Source organism: Epinephelus lanceolatus, chromosome 18 (genome assembly GCF_041903045.1).
Source record: "Epinephelus lanceolatus isolate andai-2023 chromosome 18, ASM4190304v1, whole genome shotgun sequence".
In the NCBI taxonomy this organism is placed as follows: domain Eukaryota; kingdom Metazoa; phylum Chordata; class Actinopteri; order Perciformes; family Serranidae; genus Epinephelus; species Epinephelus lanceolatus.
Window position 1 is genome coordinate 36,089,381 of NC_135751.1, and position 16,672 is coordinate 36,106,052.

The 16,672-nt window shown below is 42.6% G+C and overlaps 1 protein-coding gene across 2 annotated transcripts; it reads left to right on the top strand.

Moving 5' to 3' along the window:
- The first annotated feature begins 1,290 nt into the window (after positions 1-1,290).
- Positions 1,291-13,323, top strand: tob2 (transducer of ERBB2, 2). 2 transcript variants are annotated; one of them, XM_033645111.2, is made up of 3 exons: positions 1,291-1,567; positions 6,922-6,995; positions 7,090-13,323. In XM_033645111.2, the coding sequence occupies exon 3, from the start codon at positions 7,139-7,141 to the stop codon at positions 8,348-8,350; it is 1,212 nt and encodes a 403-aa protein (XP_033501002.1). In that variant the 5' UTR covers positions 1,291-1,567; positions 6,922-6,995; positions 7,090-7,138; the 3' UTR covers positions 8,351-13,323. The 2 variants fall into 2 exon arrangements, with proteins under 2 accessions (XP_033501002.1, XP_033501001.1); XM_033645110.2 differs by having other exon boundaries at positions 6,922-13,323.
- The last annotated feature ends 3,349 nt before the right edge of the window (positions 13,324-16,672 follow it).

Sequence of the window (16,672 nt, forward strand, 5' to 3'; positions counted from 1 at the left end):
TCTCAATACTTTTTTCACCACTGGAACTAAACGATGTCCATGAAACATAACATAATATCACATATGATATGATAGAAATATAATAAATTGGTACATTTTTGTATTTTTAATGCAATATTAGACACTCAAGTTAAAAAAAAAATCATAAAATAGCCTTGGCTGGAGGACATTATTGAAGTGAACAGCATGTTTATAGGCTCACTCTGTACTGTCCATTCCTTTAATGTCATTTTCAACCCCATTTTATGTTAAAAATATTTTCTATCTGAAATCCAGTACTTCGAAATTTTAAAAAAATCAAAAACAAATGCATGATTATGTATTTCAAATGCCTTAAGTTGATGTTAGCGTCACTAACTGTACTGCACCGGAAATTAGTCTTTTTTTTCCCATGTGTTTTTCATCTTTACAAATAATATTTTTAAATGCAAACTCATACTTTAGTTTTGGTTAAAAGCCCTTCATGTGAGCTCTAAAATCAAAGAGTCAAGTGATAAAGTAAAGATAGGAGGCATGCCTGCAAAATATGGTAACTAAATGTGTTCATGTAAAATTAAAAAAAGAAATTAAATAAAGAACATTTGGGAATGTGTGGATTTTAATTCATATAATTTTAATTGATTCATTTTGTTTATACAAAGTCCATTTCCATAGTCCAACTGATTAGACACCATAAATTCTATAATATAATAGAATAGAATACAATAGAATAGAATAGAAACCCAGAGTCAACAAAAAGCCAAAGCACGTTTTATTATTTAACACTCTCATTACCGCACATCATTGAGTGATAAAGAAGAACATCATTTCCCAGAAGCCCCTAGTACAAGCCAGGTTTCTTCAGCTGTTAAATGGAGACTGCAGCCCAATACTGTGTGGGTCCTCCCCCCTCTCAGCCAATAGAGACTCTGTTGCTATCACCGCTTATATTTTTAGCAAATTGCTCAGCACCGTAGAAAACTACAAATATCCCTCCGCCGATTAAACTAGAGCCTGTTAGGTAAACACGGACTGAAAAACGTTGTATTTTCAGTTTTTGGCGTCGCTGCTTTTCTAAAATGACTACAAATACACATATTGTCTTAAAAATTAAAAATATCATGTTTATCTTTTTATCTGTTTTTCAAAATCAAGCTGCAGGTTAATATAAATATAGATAATAAGTACAGAGATGGTATTAATTGATTTGCAGACAGGTGAGCAGGTGCATAGACACCGTTATTTAAAATAATAAAACAGCAGCTACGATAATATAAAGAAAGTAGTCCCTGCCGTCACGGGCGTGTGGGCGAGTCACACTGTATAAATACGCCGGGTTGTCAAACAGTAAAGTTTCTCTGGACCCTCCATGCAAACTGTCAGCTGAAGACTAACTGGGAAAATCCTCTGGCTGTGTGAGAATTGGGGCAGCAGTTAAAAAATACCAACAACACCAAGGTGAAATAAATCTAGTGGTGAATATCTGCAGCAACGACTCGATAAATCCGCCTTGCAATCCGAGACAACACAAGGGAATAAAAACAGAAACGCAGGAGTACAAGTCAAGCTGGAGCATCAGAGACGATAGGTGAGTAATTAAATGTCAGCCGGTGCTTTGAAGGGCTTCATTTTATTTAACAATCCGTATAAGGCGTGTGCATTGACAACAGCATGTTGCTGTGTGTTGCTGTTTGTCCTGGATGTCCATCAAAACGCGCTCACTATAATGAATGAGCACAGGTTCAGCCATTAAATACAGACTTTTGTTTTTCTCTCAGGCCATTATATATCAGATGAGGTGCCCCTTAAATTCTGCTCAGCTGTCATGTTTCTCTGTATATGCTGTGTGATGGGGTTGTTTATGCTGAGGAGGGACTCTTCTTCGTTGCACAGTGAGCACACACTCGGTCGATAGGCTGTTCACCACTTAATTAGCCTTATAATTTAATTTACAGCGACAATTTGGCATGAGGGGGGATTCTTCACTTGCATGTCAGCTAAACCAGTGTCCTTTCTGCTCCAGTGCCTTTTGACTGACATATGGCAGTAATCCCCAGGTAGACCCTGCTCCCTTATTATCTGAGCTTGTCATCACACATGCAAACCTGGGTGATATTTCTCCAATCTCACGCCACCTCTTGCATGTTTACCTCCGTTGTTGTGCAGCATGCAAAAAGCTCCATGAATATCAGTATATTTACAGTTACACAGGGAGAAGTGAGAAGCATTCAGCAAAAAGGAAAATTGTGCTGAGGCTTTATGTCCATGGCCTCCATAAACCCTCCCTCATAACATTTCTAAAGGTGCTTCTGCTTTCATATGTCTGTTACATATAATGTGCATTAGCTTGTGCTGCCTGTAAGCTCACTAGATGTGGTGCTCAATAGATGAAACCTGGCATGTGGTGGATGCTTTGCAGCACACGGTGCCACACATTTGCAGCTCTGATAATGAGTCCATGTAAACAAAAATAGCACTATAGGACCTGCTGCTGCTCTGACCCGCAACAACAGGCCTGCACAAAATGAAGCCTTGAAGCTGTGTGACAAACCTGCAGGTGAGGAATAAATATATGAACACAGGCAGGGGATTTATGGACGTGAAAGATCTGGGTGTTTTTATTAAAACTGCAAGCTGTGGTTTAAGATTAGGACCATTTCTTGCACTCCTGAAGCAACACATCTGCACATATTAACTGAGCTATTCCCCTGATATCATTGGATGACATTGTGTTTATTGCTGTTGCTTTTTTTTTTATAATGAGAGGTAGGAAATGCAGAAGAAGCTGGAGGTAGCTTAGCTGTGTGTGTATTCAAGGTTTTCAGTGATGTTTGCTGTTGCAGGTGGACCGGTGGATTCTCATGCGCTCAAAAGATCCTTTCCTACATTTCATCTCGTGTTTAATAACTCAGGTGCTGGAGAGGAATTTGCACCATAGATGATGCAAAATGGGGCCCTATTTATAGCCCATTCTAACCAACCCCCCATCTTATCCTTCAATGTCACCTTTTTCGTGCGATAGGGGGAAATGTAAATCTTGAACTGTCACTCCGGCAGCCCTGCATCCAGCCTGTGCAGCTTTATCTGTAATAACATTAGAATTGTCTTTAATCAGAGGCGTCTTTCTAATCTTAGCTGCCGAATCCCCATCTGGCAGGGAAGTGAATGTTAGTGAATTGTTTGTGTGTGTGTATAAAGGGGGAGGGGAGGGGGTGATCGCACGCGCTGCATGGTGGGAAATGCTGTTCTGTGAAGTCGACTAACTGTCCTGCCATTTTACACCTCTTCTCTCTGTGTTTCTGTGGTGTTGTTGTGTGTGTTTTTTTTTGCATGTAATCTTTCATTCAGTTTGACTCTGCCCGGTGATGAATGGATGCTGTGTGACTGTGCTGAAGCATTAGGCAGGAGGCACTTCGTGGGATCGGATTCAGATTATAAAGGATTTATGAGGCCCACAACACAGCATCTGTTACATCCATCAGTAGATCCTGCAGCCGATAAAACCAAAATATAAAACGTGTATCAGTGGTGTTTGCTACTGAATAAGAATAGTGGTCGTGTAAATGAATTTGCTGAACTCCCAGTAAGTAGATTAGGTGAAACTGGGATGTTTTCCGCTCATCACAGATACTGTATTTTTGCTATCCTGTATAATTCCATTCCTAAAGCCATAATGGAAGCTTTTCACACCGTTTCCCCAAGCTCTTTGAATCTATTTTTGACAGCTTCAGAAACATTTCACAACACATTGCCCAGTTTTTTTTTTTATTTGAATCAATGTTTGCCCTGACAGGTCAATATAAAAATGTCTCAGTACATAATGTATTAAGCTGTGGCTCTTCTACTGCTCTCATGCAGGCGTGTATTTTTCTTGCTTTCATTAGAGCAGTGACCTATATGGAGGCTGGAGTGTGCCACTCAAATAATTATGTAAATCAATGAAGCGTTCACTTAAAGGGGTGCTTTGCTGATTTTCAGCCAGCTCTGTATCATAACAACGTGGGTGGTATATGTGGAAATCAAATGTGGTCAACTTTCCTCCATCCTACCACTGCTCAGATCTCCAATCTCCCCCTCCTTACCTAGCTCGAATTACTGTTTGTACTGCCTCATTTTTGTAGGCCCACCACCATGGACACAGAATATAGAAGCGGATCAAGAGAGAGAGACCCACCCCTCTTTCTTTCTCTCTCAAGCGCAGACCAAATTCAGATCAGACTGTTAAACCTAACAGTGCTGATCAAATATGAACCAAGATTCTGTTACTGTGTTGCCTATTTCCCGCCTTAAACGTTTTCAGAAACATTTTAGTTTATGGTTTAACTACAATACAACAAGGAGTATAGAAGTGGATCAAGCGAGAGACCTGCCCCTCTTTCTTTCTCTCTCAAACGCAGACCAAAATCAGATCAGACTGTTAAACCTAACAGTGCTGATCCAATATGAACCAAGATTTTGTCACTGCATCGCCTATTTTCCGCCTTAAATGTTTTCAGAAACACTTAGGTTTATAGTTTAACTGCAATACAACAAGGAGTATAGAAGTGGATCAAGCAAGAGACCTGCACCTCAGACTCAAATCTAACTGTAAAATAACGCTGGTCAAATATAAACCAAGATTCTGTCACTGTGTTGCCTATTTCTCCTCTTAAATGTTTTTAGAAACATTTATGCATACTGTTTATCTGCAGTACAACAGAATATAAAAGCGGATCAAGAGAGAGACCCGCCCCTCAGACTCTGTTCACACTGTAAAACAAGGCAGTGCTTATCAAATATAAACCAAGATTCTGTGACTGTATTGCTTAGTTCTCGCCTAAAATGTCTTCAGAGACATATTTTAGTGCACTGTTTGGCTGTAATTCAAGAGTTTGCTTTTTTGTATAAACAGAGGCTTAAAAAACTGGGATAAGATGGTAAAACTAAGCAGTGCTGATCTAGTACAAACCAAGGTTCTGTTACTGTATTGCTTATTTCTTGTATAAAATGTTTTCATAAACCTATTTTAGCTAACCGTTTAACTGTAATATGACTATATCTCTCTTAAATTTAGACCAAATTCATGATCAAACTGTAAAACCAGGTAGTGATGATCAAATAAGAACCAAGATTCTGTTACTGTATTGCCTATTTTTCACCCAAAATGTCTTCAGAAACATACTTTAGTTTACTGTTTAACTATAATATGTCAAAGAAAATGGAAGTGGATCAAGAGAGAACTCAGACCAGACTCCAGTCACACTTGTTTACATGACACTTGAAAAAAACGAATTACTGCCTTAATCCGACTATAACTGGACAACTGAATTGCATGTAAACGCGTTACTCTGACTAATATCGGAGTTCTCCAATTCTGATTAAGACACCCAGATAATGCGATTGGAATTCGATTTTCTCTGGCATGTATACACTGTAATCGTAGTTAAACTAGACAATGCATGTGCGCATGCTCCACACCCCCCGTGCTGGCGTATGACCCCGGAACAGACAAGACATGCTATTGTTGTAGCCCTCCAACAGAATACGGCGTTCTTGTCTGCCTCTCGAAATCACCATGACCACGAGGGATAGTGTGCACCTTATCTGCACAATCAGTAACGCGTGCTTACGTATGAGATGAACAAAGCTGTACGATTATCCATCTTGCTGTTGTTCGAAAATGCCGGTCTGCCGCCTGACTCCAGTTGTTTATTATTAAGTGATGTAATAGGTTAACCGGAAAGGGGGCCGTATTAACCCGCTGAAACGACGCATATCGCCACCTAGTGTTGAGGAGGAGGACACGTTCCCGTCAGTAATTCGATTTTCTCAGTTGCTTGTAAACTGGGACAAGGAGAGAAGTCCGATTAGACGCCAAAATCGAATTTTGAGCATAGCTCAATTAAGCTGTGCATGTAAACGTACTGACTGTAAAACTAGGCAACAGTGATCAAATATAAATCAGGATTATGTTACTGTTTTGCCTATTTCTTGCCTAAAATGTTGTCACACATATTTTAGTGCACTGTATGGCTGTAACATGAGAATTTGTGAACAGGAAGTGGGCAGAATATTGTTAGCTGGATTGTAAAATCAGAAGCTGAAAATACTGAAATAAAACTGTAAAACTAAGCAGTGCTGAACAAATATAAACAAAGATTTTGTTACTATTCTTGCCTTAATTTTTTTCAGAAACATATTTTATTTCACCATTTAACTGTAATTTGAGATTGTTTGTTATCGGCCAGAGCCAGACTCACTATTGTTTCCTGCCAAAAAACAGCAAAGCTAGCATCACATCACCCACCAGCCCGGAGCTTTTATTGAACCTGTGAGGTGCAGTGCTTTCTGGTAGTTGTAGGTTTTCTACCTCTAAAGGGAAAGTGAATACCACAGCCTCTGTTTTCTCTTGTCACATAGCACTGATTTCAAAAGTATTTGTCTTTCTACTGCATAGATAGCCCTGTTTTATGGGGATATCATCTTCTAACAGTGAAATACTTCTTCAATTGATACATTTACTAAACCACCACGATCTCTGTTCATTTATTTTGAGCAAAAGTACCTCATTTAATAGCGTTTCTTTACTGTGATGGAGGTTGTGTGAAGTTGAAATATTGCGATTGTTCAAAAAATTGGCAGAAAACAATATATATTTCAGTATATTTTAGTGCTGATGTTGGTGTTTAGACAAAAATTAAACACATATTTTTCATTAATATCGAAAATAATGAGCTGTAATTAATTACTGAGAGAGTCTGTTAATTCTGGTGGCACACTCCAGCCCCCGTTCAACAATCTGGCTTTCTATGTCCAAAAACTATAACTGTAATTAATTGTTTACAGCTGGGTAACAGCATCCTCCCCCGTCTTTATTTTTAATTCATCTCCCTTGATCTCCCCTTTAATATTCCTCTGGTTCTTTCTTAAAATGACTCCTTTCTTCTGTTTTCTTTTTCACAGTTGGGACCTGAAAACATTGCTACGTATTTGTGATAACAAAAGACAGCCTGCAACCTGCTGCCCCCGCCTTCAAGGTGCCTTTACCATGGTGACACTAAAAGAATCATACACTTTACAATAAGCCAGAGGGAAAAACTCCTTGTTACAGTTGCATTGCCTCACTTTCAGCATCATCTTGATCACTTTGCTCACACAACGGCGCTAACCCAGTGCAGCCATGCATCTAGAAGTGAAGGTCGCCCTCAACTTCATCGTGTCCTACCTGTACAACAAGCTGCCTCGGCGTCGAGCTGACCTGTTCGGCGAGGAGCTGGAGAGGATACTGATGTCTCGTTTTGAGGGTCACTGGTACCCTGAGGCCCCTCTCAGGGGCTCCGCCTTCCGCTGCATTCACCTGGGAGCACCGAGGGACCCCGTGGTGGAGTTGGCCGCCAAGAGAAGCGGACTGGACACGGAGGAAGTGCGTGCAAATGTTCCTGCGGAGCTCAGTGTTTGGATTGACCCTTACGAGGTTTCCTACCAGATTGGAGAGAAGGGGGCGGTGAAGGTTCTCTACCTGGAGGACCCCCCAGGCCTCGGCTGTGACAGCGAGAGGGCTGAGGGGGTGATCAGAGAGGGTAAAGGAGATGCAGAGGCAGAGGAGGCCAAGAGTCTGGGCTTTAACCCAGAAGCTCAGGTGTTTGTCCCAATAGGAAGCCAGGCATCTCCCGCCCTCATGCCTTCGCTCTCCAGCTCTCCCACACCTCTATCTGCCCAGTCCTGCCCCGGCCTCTTCAGCTACCCCAGCTCCAGCACACCCACTGACCCTGCTGCCCACTCCTCAAACACCTCTACCCCTTCACCTCCTAGCGGCGGGCTGCCCTACCTCTCCACTCAGCAGCCACCCTCCGCACTTCCCACCGCCCGTCCTCAGCCCATCACCTTCACCACCGCCAGCTTCGCCGCCACTAAATTCGGCTCGACCAAGATGAAGAAGTGCAGTGGGGCCGGGTCGGCAGCTAGCTCTGGAGTCGTCATACCACCTGCCCAGAGGATGCTCACGCGCTCTCCCACCACCATCTCAGCTCCAGAGCTGCTCAAGCACAAGCCCCTGTCTCTCTCCTTGCACTCCCTTGGAGGTCCCATCGCCAGCCAGCTCTCTCCCAACGCCAAAGAGTTTGTCTACCCAGGATCCCCAGGCCCGCTTTACTTTGATGCTGACACCCAGCCCATGCAGCCCCATGCCAGCCCATTTCAACCCCCCCACACTGTCAACACCCACCCGTCCTTTGACCCCTTCTCCAGCCCTCCCCCCGCCCAGAGCGTGGGCATCATTGGCAGCAACGGAGGAATCTCCTACATGGAGAAGCCGCCGTTTGTCGAGGGTTTAGGAAGCTACAACCTGCAATATCCTAGCCAGTCCTTCCAGCCTGTTGTGCTGGCCAACTAAGCCTTCATTTGTAACAATAAGAATTGTCAGAGGAGGTGGGTTTTGGACAATGATGCTCCAGATATTTTCAGTTTTTCTAACAAATTGTTCTAATACTAATACAAGTTAAGAATTAGTTTTACTACAAAGATTTAAAATACCACGTCCACTGAATAATTCATGTGATTTGTTTTGTTCCTCCAACCCCACCCTGCCCTTTTGTCCGTTGCCGTTACTCATCACGTTCTGTGTGTTGGCTCTGATGACAGTAGTGGGTGGGGTGGGGGTGAGTTCCTTTCTACCTTGAGTCGTTGCCAATCTCTTTATGTTTATTACTTAGCATTGAATGTTAATGTGAGGGGCTTTTTTCCCCTTGACTTGTAGTTTAATGGACCCGGCTCTAGTATAGCTCTGTTTTTGCACTGCACTGTCATGCTGTGAAAAAGGACCTCGCCAAGTCCTGCAGGGAACGACGGCTGTGGAAAGCTCAGCACTTTGCTCTGCAATCTGCTCTGCCCTACTTGCCACAAATACAGAGAGGGGGGCTCTGCTGTCTCTGTGTGTGTAGTCCTGTTCTGTTTTGTTGTGGCTCAGCGTGATGGAGAGACTCATTGTTTGTACGGTGGGCCCCGTTACCCTTGAAACGCACTCGTGCGCGGGCACAATTTGACTCTGTTGTTGTCACAGGGCGCATATTGGAAGCAGTTTATCGTCAGCTGGAATACGTACATGACACGGGTTTAAATGAAGTGGGAGCAGCGGAGGGAGCAGAAGGGGAGCATTGGGGTGGTAAGGAAGTGATGTAGTAGAATGTATTGTATCTGTCAGGGGAAGCTGCAGCTGGAATGTCAGGGAAACCTTGGGGAATGTGAAAAGCAAGTCAATTTTTTTGCATTTTAAGACAATAACACTGCACTGATACCTCAATTATACACACTGGGATGTAAGTTATGATCTCATACATGAATTCAAATGGACGCACACATGCAGAAACGTGCACATGCACACAATTCCAGTCAGCAGTGTGTGAAGGTGAAGAGGCGTAGGGGATGCAGCAGGGATTGTGATAAATGGCTTAGCATGACTTTGACTATGAAGGAGAGGTTTTCCTCTGCATGGGGAGGAGAGAGGAGAGATGCGAGAGAGGGGAAGACCAAAGGAAAGGGAGAGCGAAGCAGTTAGAGGATTGTGTTGCCTTGGTGGCGTCCAGGCTGTATTGGCTTAGAGAGCGACACTTTAAAACCCAGAACACGTTTCTGGTGAGCTTAAATGGTATTGAAGCCAAAGGCTCACACTGTTCTCTCCCTCCTCTTGAAATTCTTCACTGATCTTTTCTCTTCTGGCTGTTAACAAAGGAAAACCAGAGTGATACAGTTCAGGTTGTGTTTTTCCGCAGTTACGTGGACAAAGATGAATGTGGTGTGTGGCTTTTGTGGCTTTATTGGATAGCGTGTCAGATCTGTGGAAGTCTCTCGTCCCTAACAATGGTTTGTTTACCAGCTGGGTCCATGTGATTGTTGGTTAGTCACTACAGGGAAGGGTAACTCTCAGATGTCCGTTTGAGCTGTCCGGCACTTTATTACTGGGCTCCTGATGCTGCGTGTCGCCCACAGACACGAGCGATACGCCATTCCTTCGCCCTCTGTTTGGTAACAATTAATTCAGCTGTCAAGAAATGCTTTAGAGATTCAAACAGGAGCTTAATTTGTATTCAAATGCATCGCGCTGGTGAGGAGATGCTGTTAGTCCCGTCCGTTTATTTGAATGTTTGCAAGTACCCATAAATGTCTTTGTATAAGACGACCCGAGGACCCTTGACTTGTGCTCACGCTGGTTTTTGCAATGTGACAGCTTGTCATATGCATGCAAGATTTTATTTCTTTTTTTTTTTTTTGTTTCTTTTCAAGGGAACGGGGTGGGGAGGTACACATCTCTGTAAATGTTACGATTGTGAGGGAAAGATGCATTTATAATTTTCTTGTTTTGTAATTTATTTCCAATATTTCTATATTTTTGTTTTTGCAAAATGATCACTTAACATTTGTATGAGTAAGACATGACGAGTCCAGGAATATGTATATACAAAGTTCTTATGTTCAGATTCTTTGTTTAGTTTCTTACATGCTGAGGTTATTTTTTCAGAAAATAACGTGAATATATGCAAACCGAGACAAAAATAAAAAGATGTACAGAATAAAAAGTATTGAATGTGTATTGTACCTTGTACAGCATTTGTCTAATAAGACGGGTAAATGTATTCATTCTTCAAGTTGGAGTTGAAGTTCAAGATGTGAATGTTTACAGTGGGATTGTGTAGGAAAAGATGGCTGATATCACTTTTCTCTCTCTGTGCTCCCAGGGCAGTCTGACAACACTACTCCCATAGGCAGTACATTTAAACCAAAAATCTCCACATTTCAGATTTAATTTAGAGTGCATAGAATGTCCGTCTCCCCGTTTTATGTGAATTCACTGCATATTGTGTCATCGCCCCGCTTATTTTTGCCCCTGAAATTGTCCATCACCCAGTTTTTTCCCCTCTTTGTTTTTTTTTAAAGGAACAGCGCGTAAGATTTAAGGGGATTTAGTAGCATCTACTGGGGAGGATTGCAACCAGCTGAAACTTTTCCCAGTTAGAATTTCTTAAGTATTTGTTGTTCAGGAGGTTTTTATCAGGAGCCAAATTAAAACCAGTAAAAACACTGAGCAGTTTCACATACACAGTCAGTGTTTCTCAGTCGCTGTTTGGCATCTCGGAGAGGGGCCATGAGCCCAACACCTGCCAATGTGGCTCAGTTTTTGTCTCTGATAACTTACTGTTTGCTCACCTAATTTCTGATCCAGACGTTTAGGAGGTTTTTACCAGGAGCAGAATTATCCACAGAGGTCTCTTCCTCTCTAAAACAAGCGGACCAGGTGATTTAAACAGATCAAAACACTGAATAAAGCAGTTTCAGGTTACAAATTAGTGTTTCTCCAATGCTGTTTGGCATGTTGGAGACTGGCTGCTAGCCCAGCACCTGCGAATGTGTGCTCACCTTTTTTCGCTGATAACTTAACATCCAGATGTTTAGGAGGTTTTAACCAGAAGCCAAGTTATTCATAGAGGTCTTTTCCTCTCGAAAACTAAGGGACACAGTGGTTTAAACCAGTAAACACACTGAATAAAGCAGTTTCACTTTACAGATCAGTGTTTCTCCAATGCTGTTTGGCATGTCACCTTTTTTCTCTGATAACTTAAGATCCTGACATTCAGAGGTTTTTCCTAGGGGCCAAACTAGATAAGTTTAAACTAATAAAAACATCAAGTGAAGCAGTTTAATGTGAAAGATAAAATAAAATCAGTGTCTTTCCAACGCTTGTGTCGCGAAGTAGCTTCTAACTACAGTGGACGACACAGATATGTGAATGGCCTCATCTAGAGCCGGTGTTTGATTTGACCGCTCTGGGTTACTGCAAAACAAAGACCCGCTCCTTATGTAGATATAAATGGCTCATTCTAAGCTAACAAAAACAATTCTTATTTTCAGGTGATTATACACTAAAGCAGTGGTTCCCAACTGGCTCAAGGTCCACACAGTTTAATACATTCAGCGTCATACTTGCGTTTGGCCATGTCGTCCAGCACTTCAGATATGCCAGAAATCCACTGTAATTCAGAATAAAGTTTGTTTTTTTTTTTTTTTTAACAAATTTGACAAGTTCGTGAGTCACTTGCAGGCCATTCAGAATGGACCAACGACCCACCAGTTAGGAGCCACTGTACTAAAGAATACATACTTCTGCAAATATATCCCCCTAAATCCGACACAGTGGACCTTTAAATAATTTCACATCAACACTAACACTCCTATATTCGCCTGTGTGCGACTACAGTACCTGACCCCAGATTTATATGAACAAAATGTTATTTTACCTCCCTTGTATTATATATTCCATCAGATGTTACTTTTCCTCACCCCATTTTTTTTTGTCCTCTCCTCCCCATCAGCCTGGTCCTTTGGTCCTGATACTATAGCCATATCCCAGACTGTCTTTGCTTGCACAGATGCTCACCCTTCTCCAGTGCAATGTAATGCCATAATTTAAATTACCCTGAAGGATTTAAGGGGTTTCTACCTCTCTGCACCCGGAAAAAAAAAATAATTATAGTATATCTCCTCAATAGGACGACAGTGTTACGGCAGGTTCAGAAGGGACGAAGGAAATGAATGTGCTGTGAATGTGATCTGATGTTCGTCAACCCTGGTTGAGATGGCCTGCGGAAAATACATGAGGCACCTGTTCATTTGTGTGTCTGTGAGTGTGTAGAGATTTTTAGTCACGTGCATGTCCAAATTGTCCAAGTGACTCCTTTTTTCTTTCCCCACATCTGTCAGATTATTCAGAGCAAACGAGGTGAGTTATTAAATTTCTTCTGCATACAAATCAAGCTCTCGAGGTGAGAGATCTGAGGATGTGAGCAATTACCGTAAAAGCTGTTTTGCCCTCACATCTTTTAAGAGTGAATGCCAGTCTGTGTTTTACACTTGAAAAGAAGGCATCAGATAGTGCTTGAAACATCAACTCTCAACACAGGCTACTCTACAATCAGGGTTGAACACTGACGAAGAGGAAAAACAAGAATTTTGTATTCTGATGTCCTTTGCTTATATCAACGTGTGCGTTTTATTTTGCACTTTGGAATATTTCATTGTCATAAAAGAAGTTTATTTTCTATGTAAAATTTAACATTTAAGAGTCAGATAGATATAATTAAAAGTTCAGATGATGTATAAATATAGTGCTTTCTTTCCTGCCTGTATTTTATTATTTTTTTCCTATTTTGTATCTGATCTGTACACCCTGTAGATGTGTAATGAATCTTTCACTACTGAAATGCAATGACCTGTTTTCTGTGCTGCCCCTCGGGAATGGGGAGTTACTACTGCAGTTTCTTATTGTATCAGATTCTTTTTTAAGTTTGTAATAAAAAAGAACAGATTGGCAAAAAATAAGCATGGAAAATAAGCTAATTGTGTCATCCTCGTTTGTGTGCGAGCGGAGCTGTGTGACCTTTATTGTGACACAGATTTTCAGCTTACTGTTATAGATACATCAAGACATGGGTCTAGATTTTGGGGGGGTGGGGTGGCGATACACACCTTAATATTGGGAACATTTGTCTCCAGCTTCTGGGTAAAAAAACCCTCACATCATGTATAAATAAAGAAATGGTGCTGAGCAAACCCTGCCTCAGTTAGTTAGCTTTTAACCACCAACAAAAAGGCCCACCAAAAAAATCTATATCAGTTTAAGTGAACACTGTATTTATAATATTTTCACTGCTTCACCTCGCTGTCAGAGAGCCTTTTTGGACAGGGAATTGAAGCCATTATATCAAAGTCCACAGACTCCATTTTACTTCGCAGAACACTGGAGTTGCTGGTCTACGGTGACCCCAAATGTTTAGTGTGTGAGGTAAAGCAGAGCAAATATTTATATAGAGTGTACACTGACACCAATATTGACTTTTCTAGGTGCCAGAATATGTTTTGCTTCACTCGTGTGGCGGTAGATTTGGTACATTAAAGATGTGATTGTTGTTATTTGGTCTATAAGAACATGAAACTAGCAGTGGAGTTTTATTTTTGATGAAATTAGAGGCTTTTCCACCATAGGTTGATGCAGAAAGGGGATAAATTGGTGCATAAGAATCAACAGAAAAGGGATGTCAACAGTTAACTGCTAATTGATAAACCGCCAAGAATATTTTGTATGTTTATTTTTGCTACTCTTCAGTTTACTGCACTGTGCACCACCAGTACATGGTGGAACACAGACAGCTGGTTAGCCCTGTTAACATGTGGAAACACGGAGCCCACTGCCCACCCTCAGCTCTCCACTGTTAGCCTTGGCTCCTCTGCACTGTACACCAGCTGGGTTGGGTGGGAGCTAACTAGCAGCGCACCCTCTGTATTTTGAGCCACAAACCCCCGTTAAAGATTTTTATTTATTTATATTTTTTTTTGTATTTTTGCCTTAACTGATAAGACAGCTGCAGATTGACAGGGAAGGTGGGAGAAAGAAAGAGGGGGATGACACGCAGCAAAGGGTCCCAAGTTGGCCTCTAATTGACAGGACAGTGAAGTGTGAAGGGGAGAGAGAGAGGGAGAGAGGGAGAGACATGCAGCAAAGGGCCACAGGCTGGACTCGAGCCTGGCCGCTGCAGCAACAGCCTTGTACATGGGGCACCTGCTCTACCACTAAGCCACCGACGCCCCATGAATGAATATTATATATATATTGGAAAGCACTGTATTTCATGTCTCCATCTGCTGGTGGGCCGATAAGAGTATGCATAAATAATATGATGTTAATTCCGCTACAGAAGAGACTTGATGACCAATAAAATTAGGTGGGGAAAAAGTGGACATATCAGTATCGGTATCGATTATCGGCCTGATGAGTTGTTGCGGTTGTGGCTCAGAGGTAGAGCGGGTTGATCCCAGGCTCCTCTAGTCCGCATTTCAAAGTATTCTTAAGCAAGATACTGAAACCCAAATTGCTCCTGATGGCTGTTCCATTGGTGTGTGAGTGTGTTAAAGACTGAGTAGCAGATGGCATCTTGTTCTGAGTGGTTGGAGGACTAGAGAGTCACTCTGCAAGTGAGGTCCATATATTGGCAAAAAAAACAATATCGTGCATCCCCAGTTAACAATGCTAAAGGAGCTTTGCGGCTCAAAATGAAGCCACTTATGCTCCAGGGGCTATCTGACGGAGACTGCAGGGTGGCTACTCTTTCAGCAGCAATGTTGTCCCACTATTGGGATGGCATCACCAGCAGTAACTGCAAATGAGCAGCACTACTAGCTACCTCCAACCCAACCTGGCTAGTTCACAGTGCAGAGCAGCAAAGGCTAACCTGAGCTAACCAGTGAGACCACAGGGTGGGCAGTGGGCACCATGTTTCCGCATGTTGGCAGGGCTAGCTGTCTGTCTGTCAGAGAAGCCAACAGAAAATAAGACTTTTAAAAAAAGCAAGATATTTACTTCACAACACAATAAAATTGTACTACCTGTCATTTTGTTTTTTTTACTTAAAGGTCAGGGTATCGAAAGCCAACTAACATACCTACACCAGACTGCAAGACACTAAGGGTTTGTCCCTGGACCCCCCCTTTCATGTGCCCCCCACAATATTAAAACAAAACCTACACCCTTGCATCCAGCTATACCTTTCACCTCTTAGTGTGTCATACTCAGTTACTGTTGAACATACTGCAGATCAAAGCCATTAAAAGTAGATCCTTGTGTTCCTGTGAGAAGCCTCAGATTGAAATGCCGGAGATCTTATTGCAGTAAACAAATTCAAGTGATGTTTGATCAATAATTCAAAGCATAGATCAAATTCTCAAATGGTGAGGAGCCAGATTGCTCACCACCCACCTCAGCTGGACCCATCCCAGCAGATATTACTTTAAATTTCATCATCCAGCGCTCTGTCTGTCTGTCTGTCTGTCTGTCCGTCCGTCCATCCTGTGCTCGTGTGCCTGTCAGATGCAGCCAGCTGTAAGGTTGGCTGGCTCATGTGAACACGCTGGGCTGCGCTCTGTATAGTAACATGTAGTGGTGTGACATTAACATGCATGGCTGGGCTCCTCCTTGGCTCTCCTCCACGTCTTCATCGCCCACTCACTGCATCCCATCTCCCTCCCTCCCTCCCTCCGCTCACATGTTTTTAACTGCATCGCTGTTCTCCATCTTTCTCTGTCCATCCCCTTGCCATCTTGTTTGCACCCCCCTTTCTCCTTCACCCCCTGCTCTTCCCTCCTCAGCATCCTTCCTTCTCCTCCCTCCTCTCCATCCTTCCAACCACCTGATCCATTCCTCGCCTCATCCCCCCTCCCTATTCCCAGAGCCCCTCCCTCTCTTCCTCGCTTTTCCACACACACACACACACACACACACACACACACCCATCCCGCTGGTCTTTGAGGCTGCTGCTGCTGTTACGCAACGCTGCTCCCCAGTGTGTCGATGTGATCATTACGCAACATCTCCTACTCCTCTGGAATACTGATGAGCAGCAGGACCGAGGCGATGAGGGGACAGTGAAAACAACAAGGCGAATGAAAAGTGTGATCACGTTATGTGTGTGTGTGAACGTGTGCATCAAGGAGGAGGTAAAGGATGAGGAAGACGTCTCCAGTCGTCCACCAAACTGTGCTTCCTTTTGTTGTCTATTGTTTCTTTGTCTCCCAGCACCAGTGTGCCTCCCATTAAAGCTGCCGCAGCTGCTCAATGACTCAAGCAAGGTCAAGCAAAGAGCCCCACATGTCATTAAATCCCAATTTATTTCAA

Coding starts and splice junctions, on each gene's coding strand:
- tob2 (XM_033645110.2), top strand. CDS start 7,139: ATGCATCTAGAAGTGAAGGTCGCCCTCAACTTCATCGTGTCCTACCTG.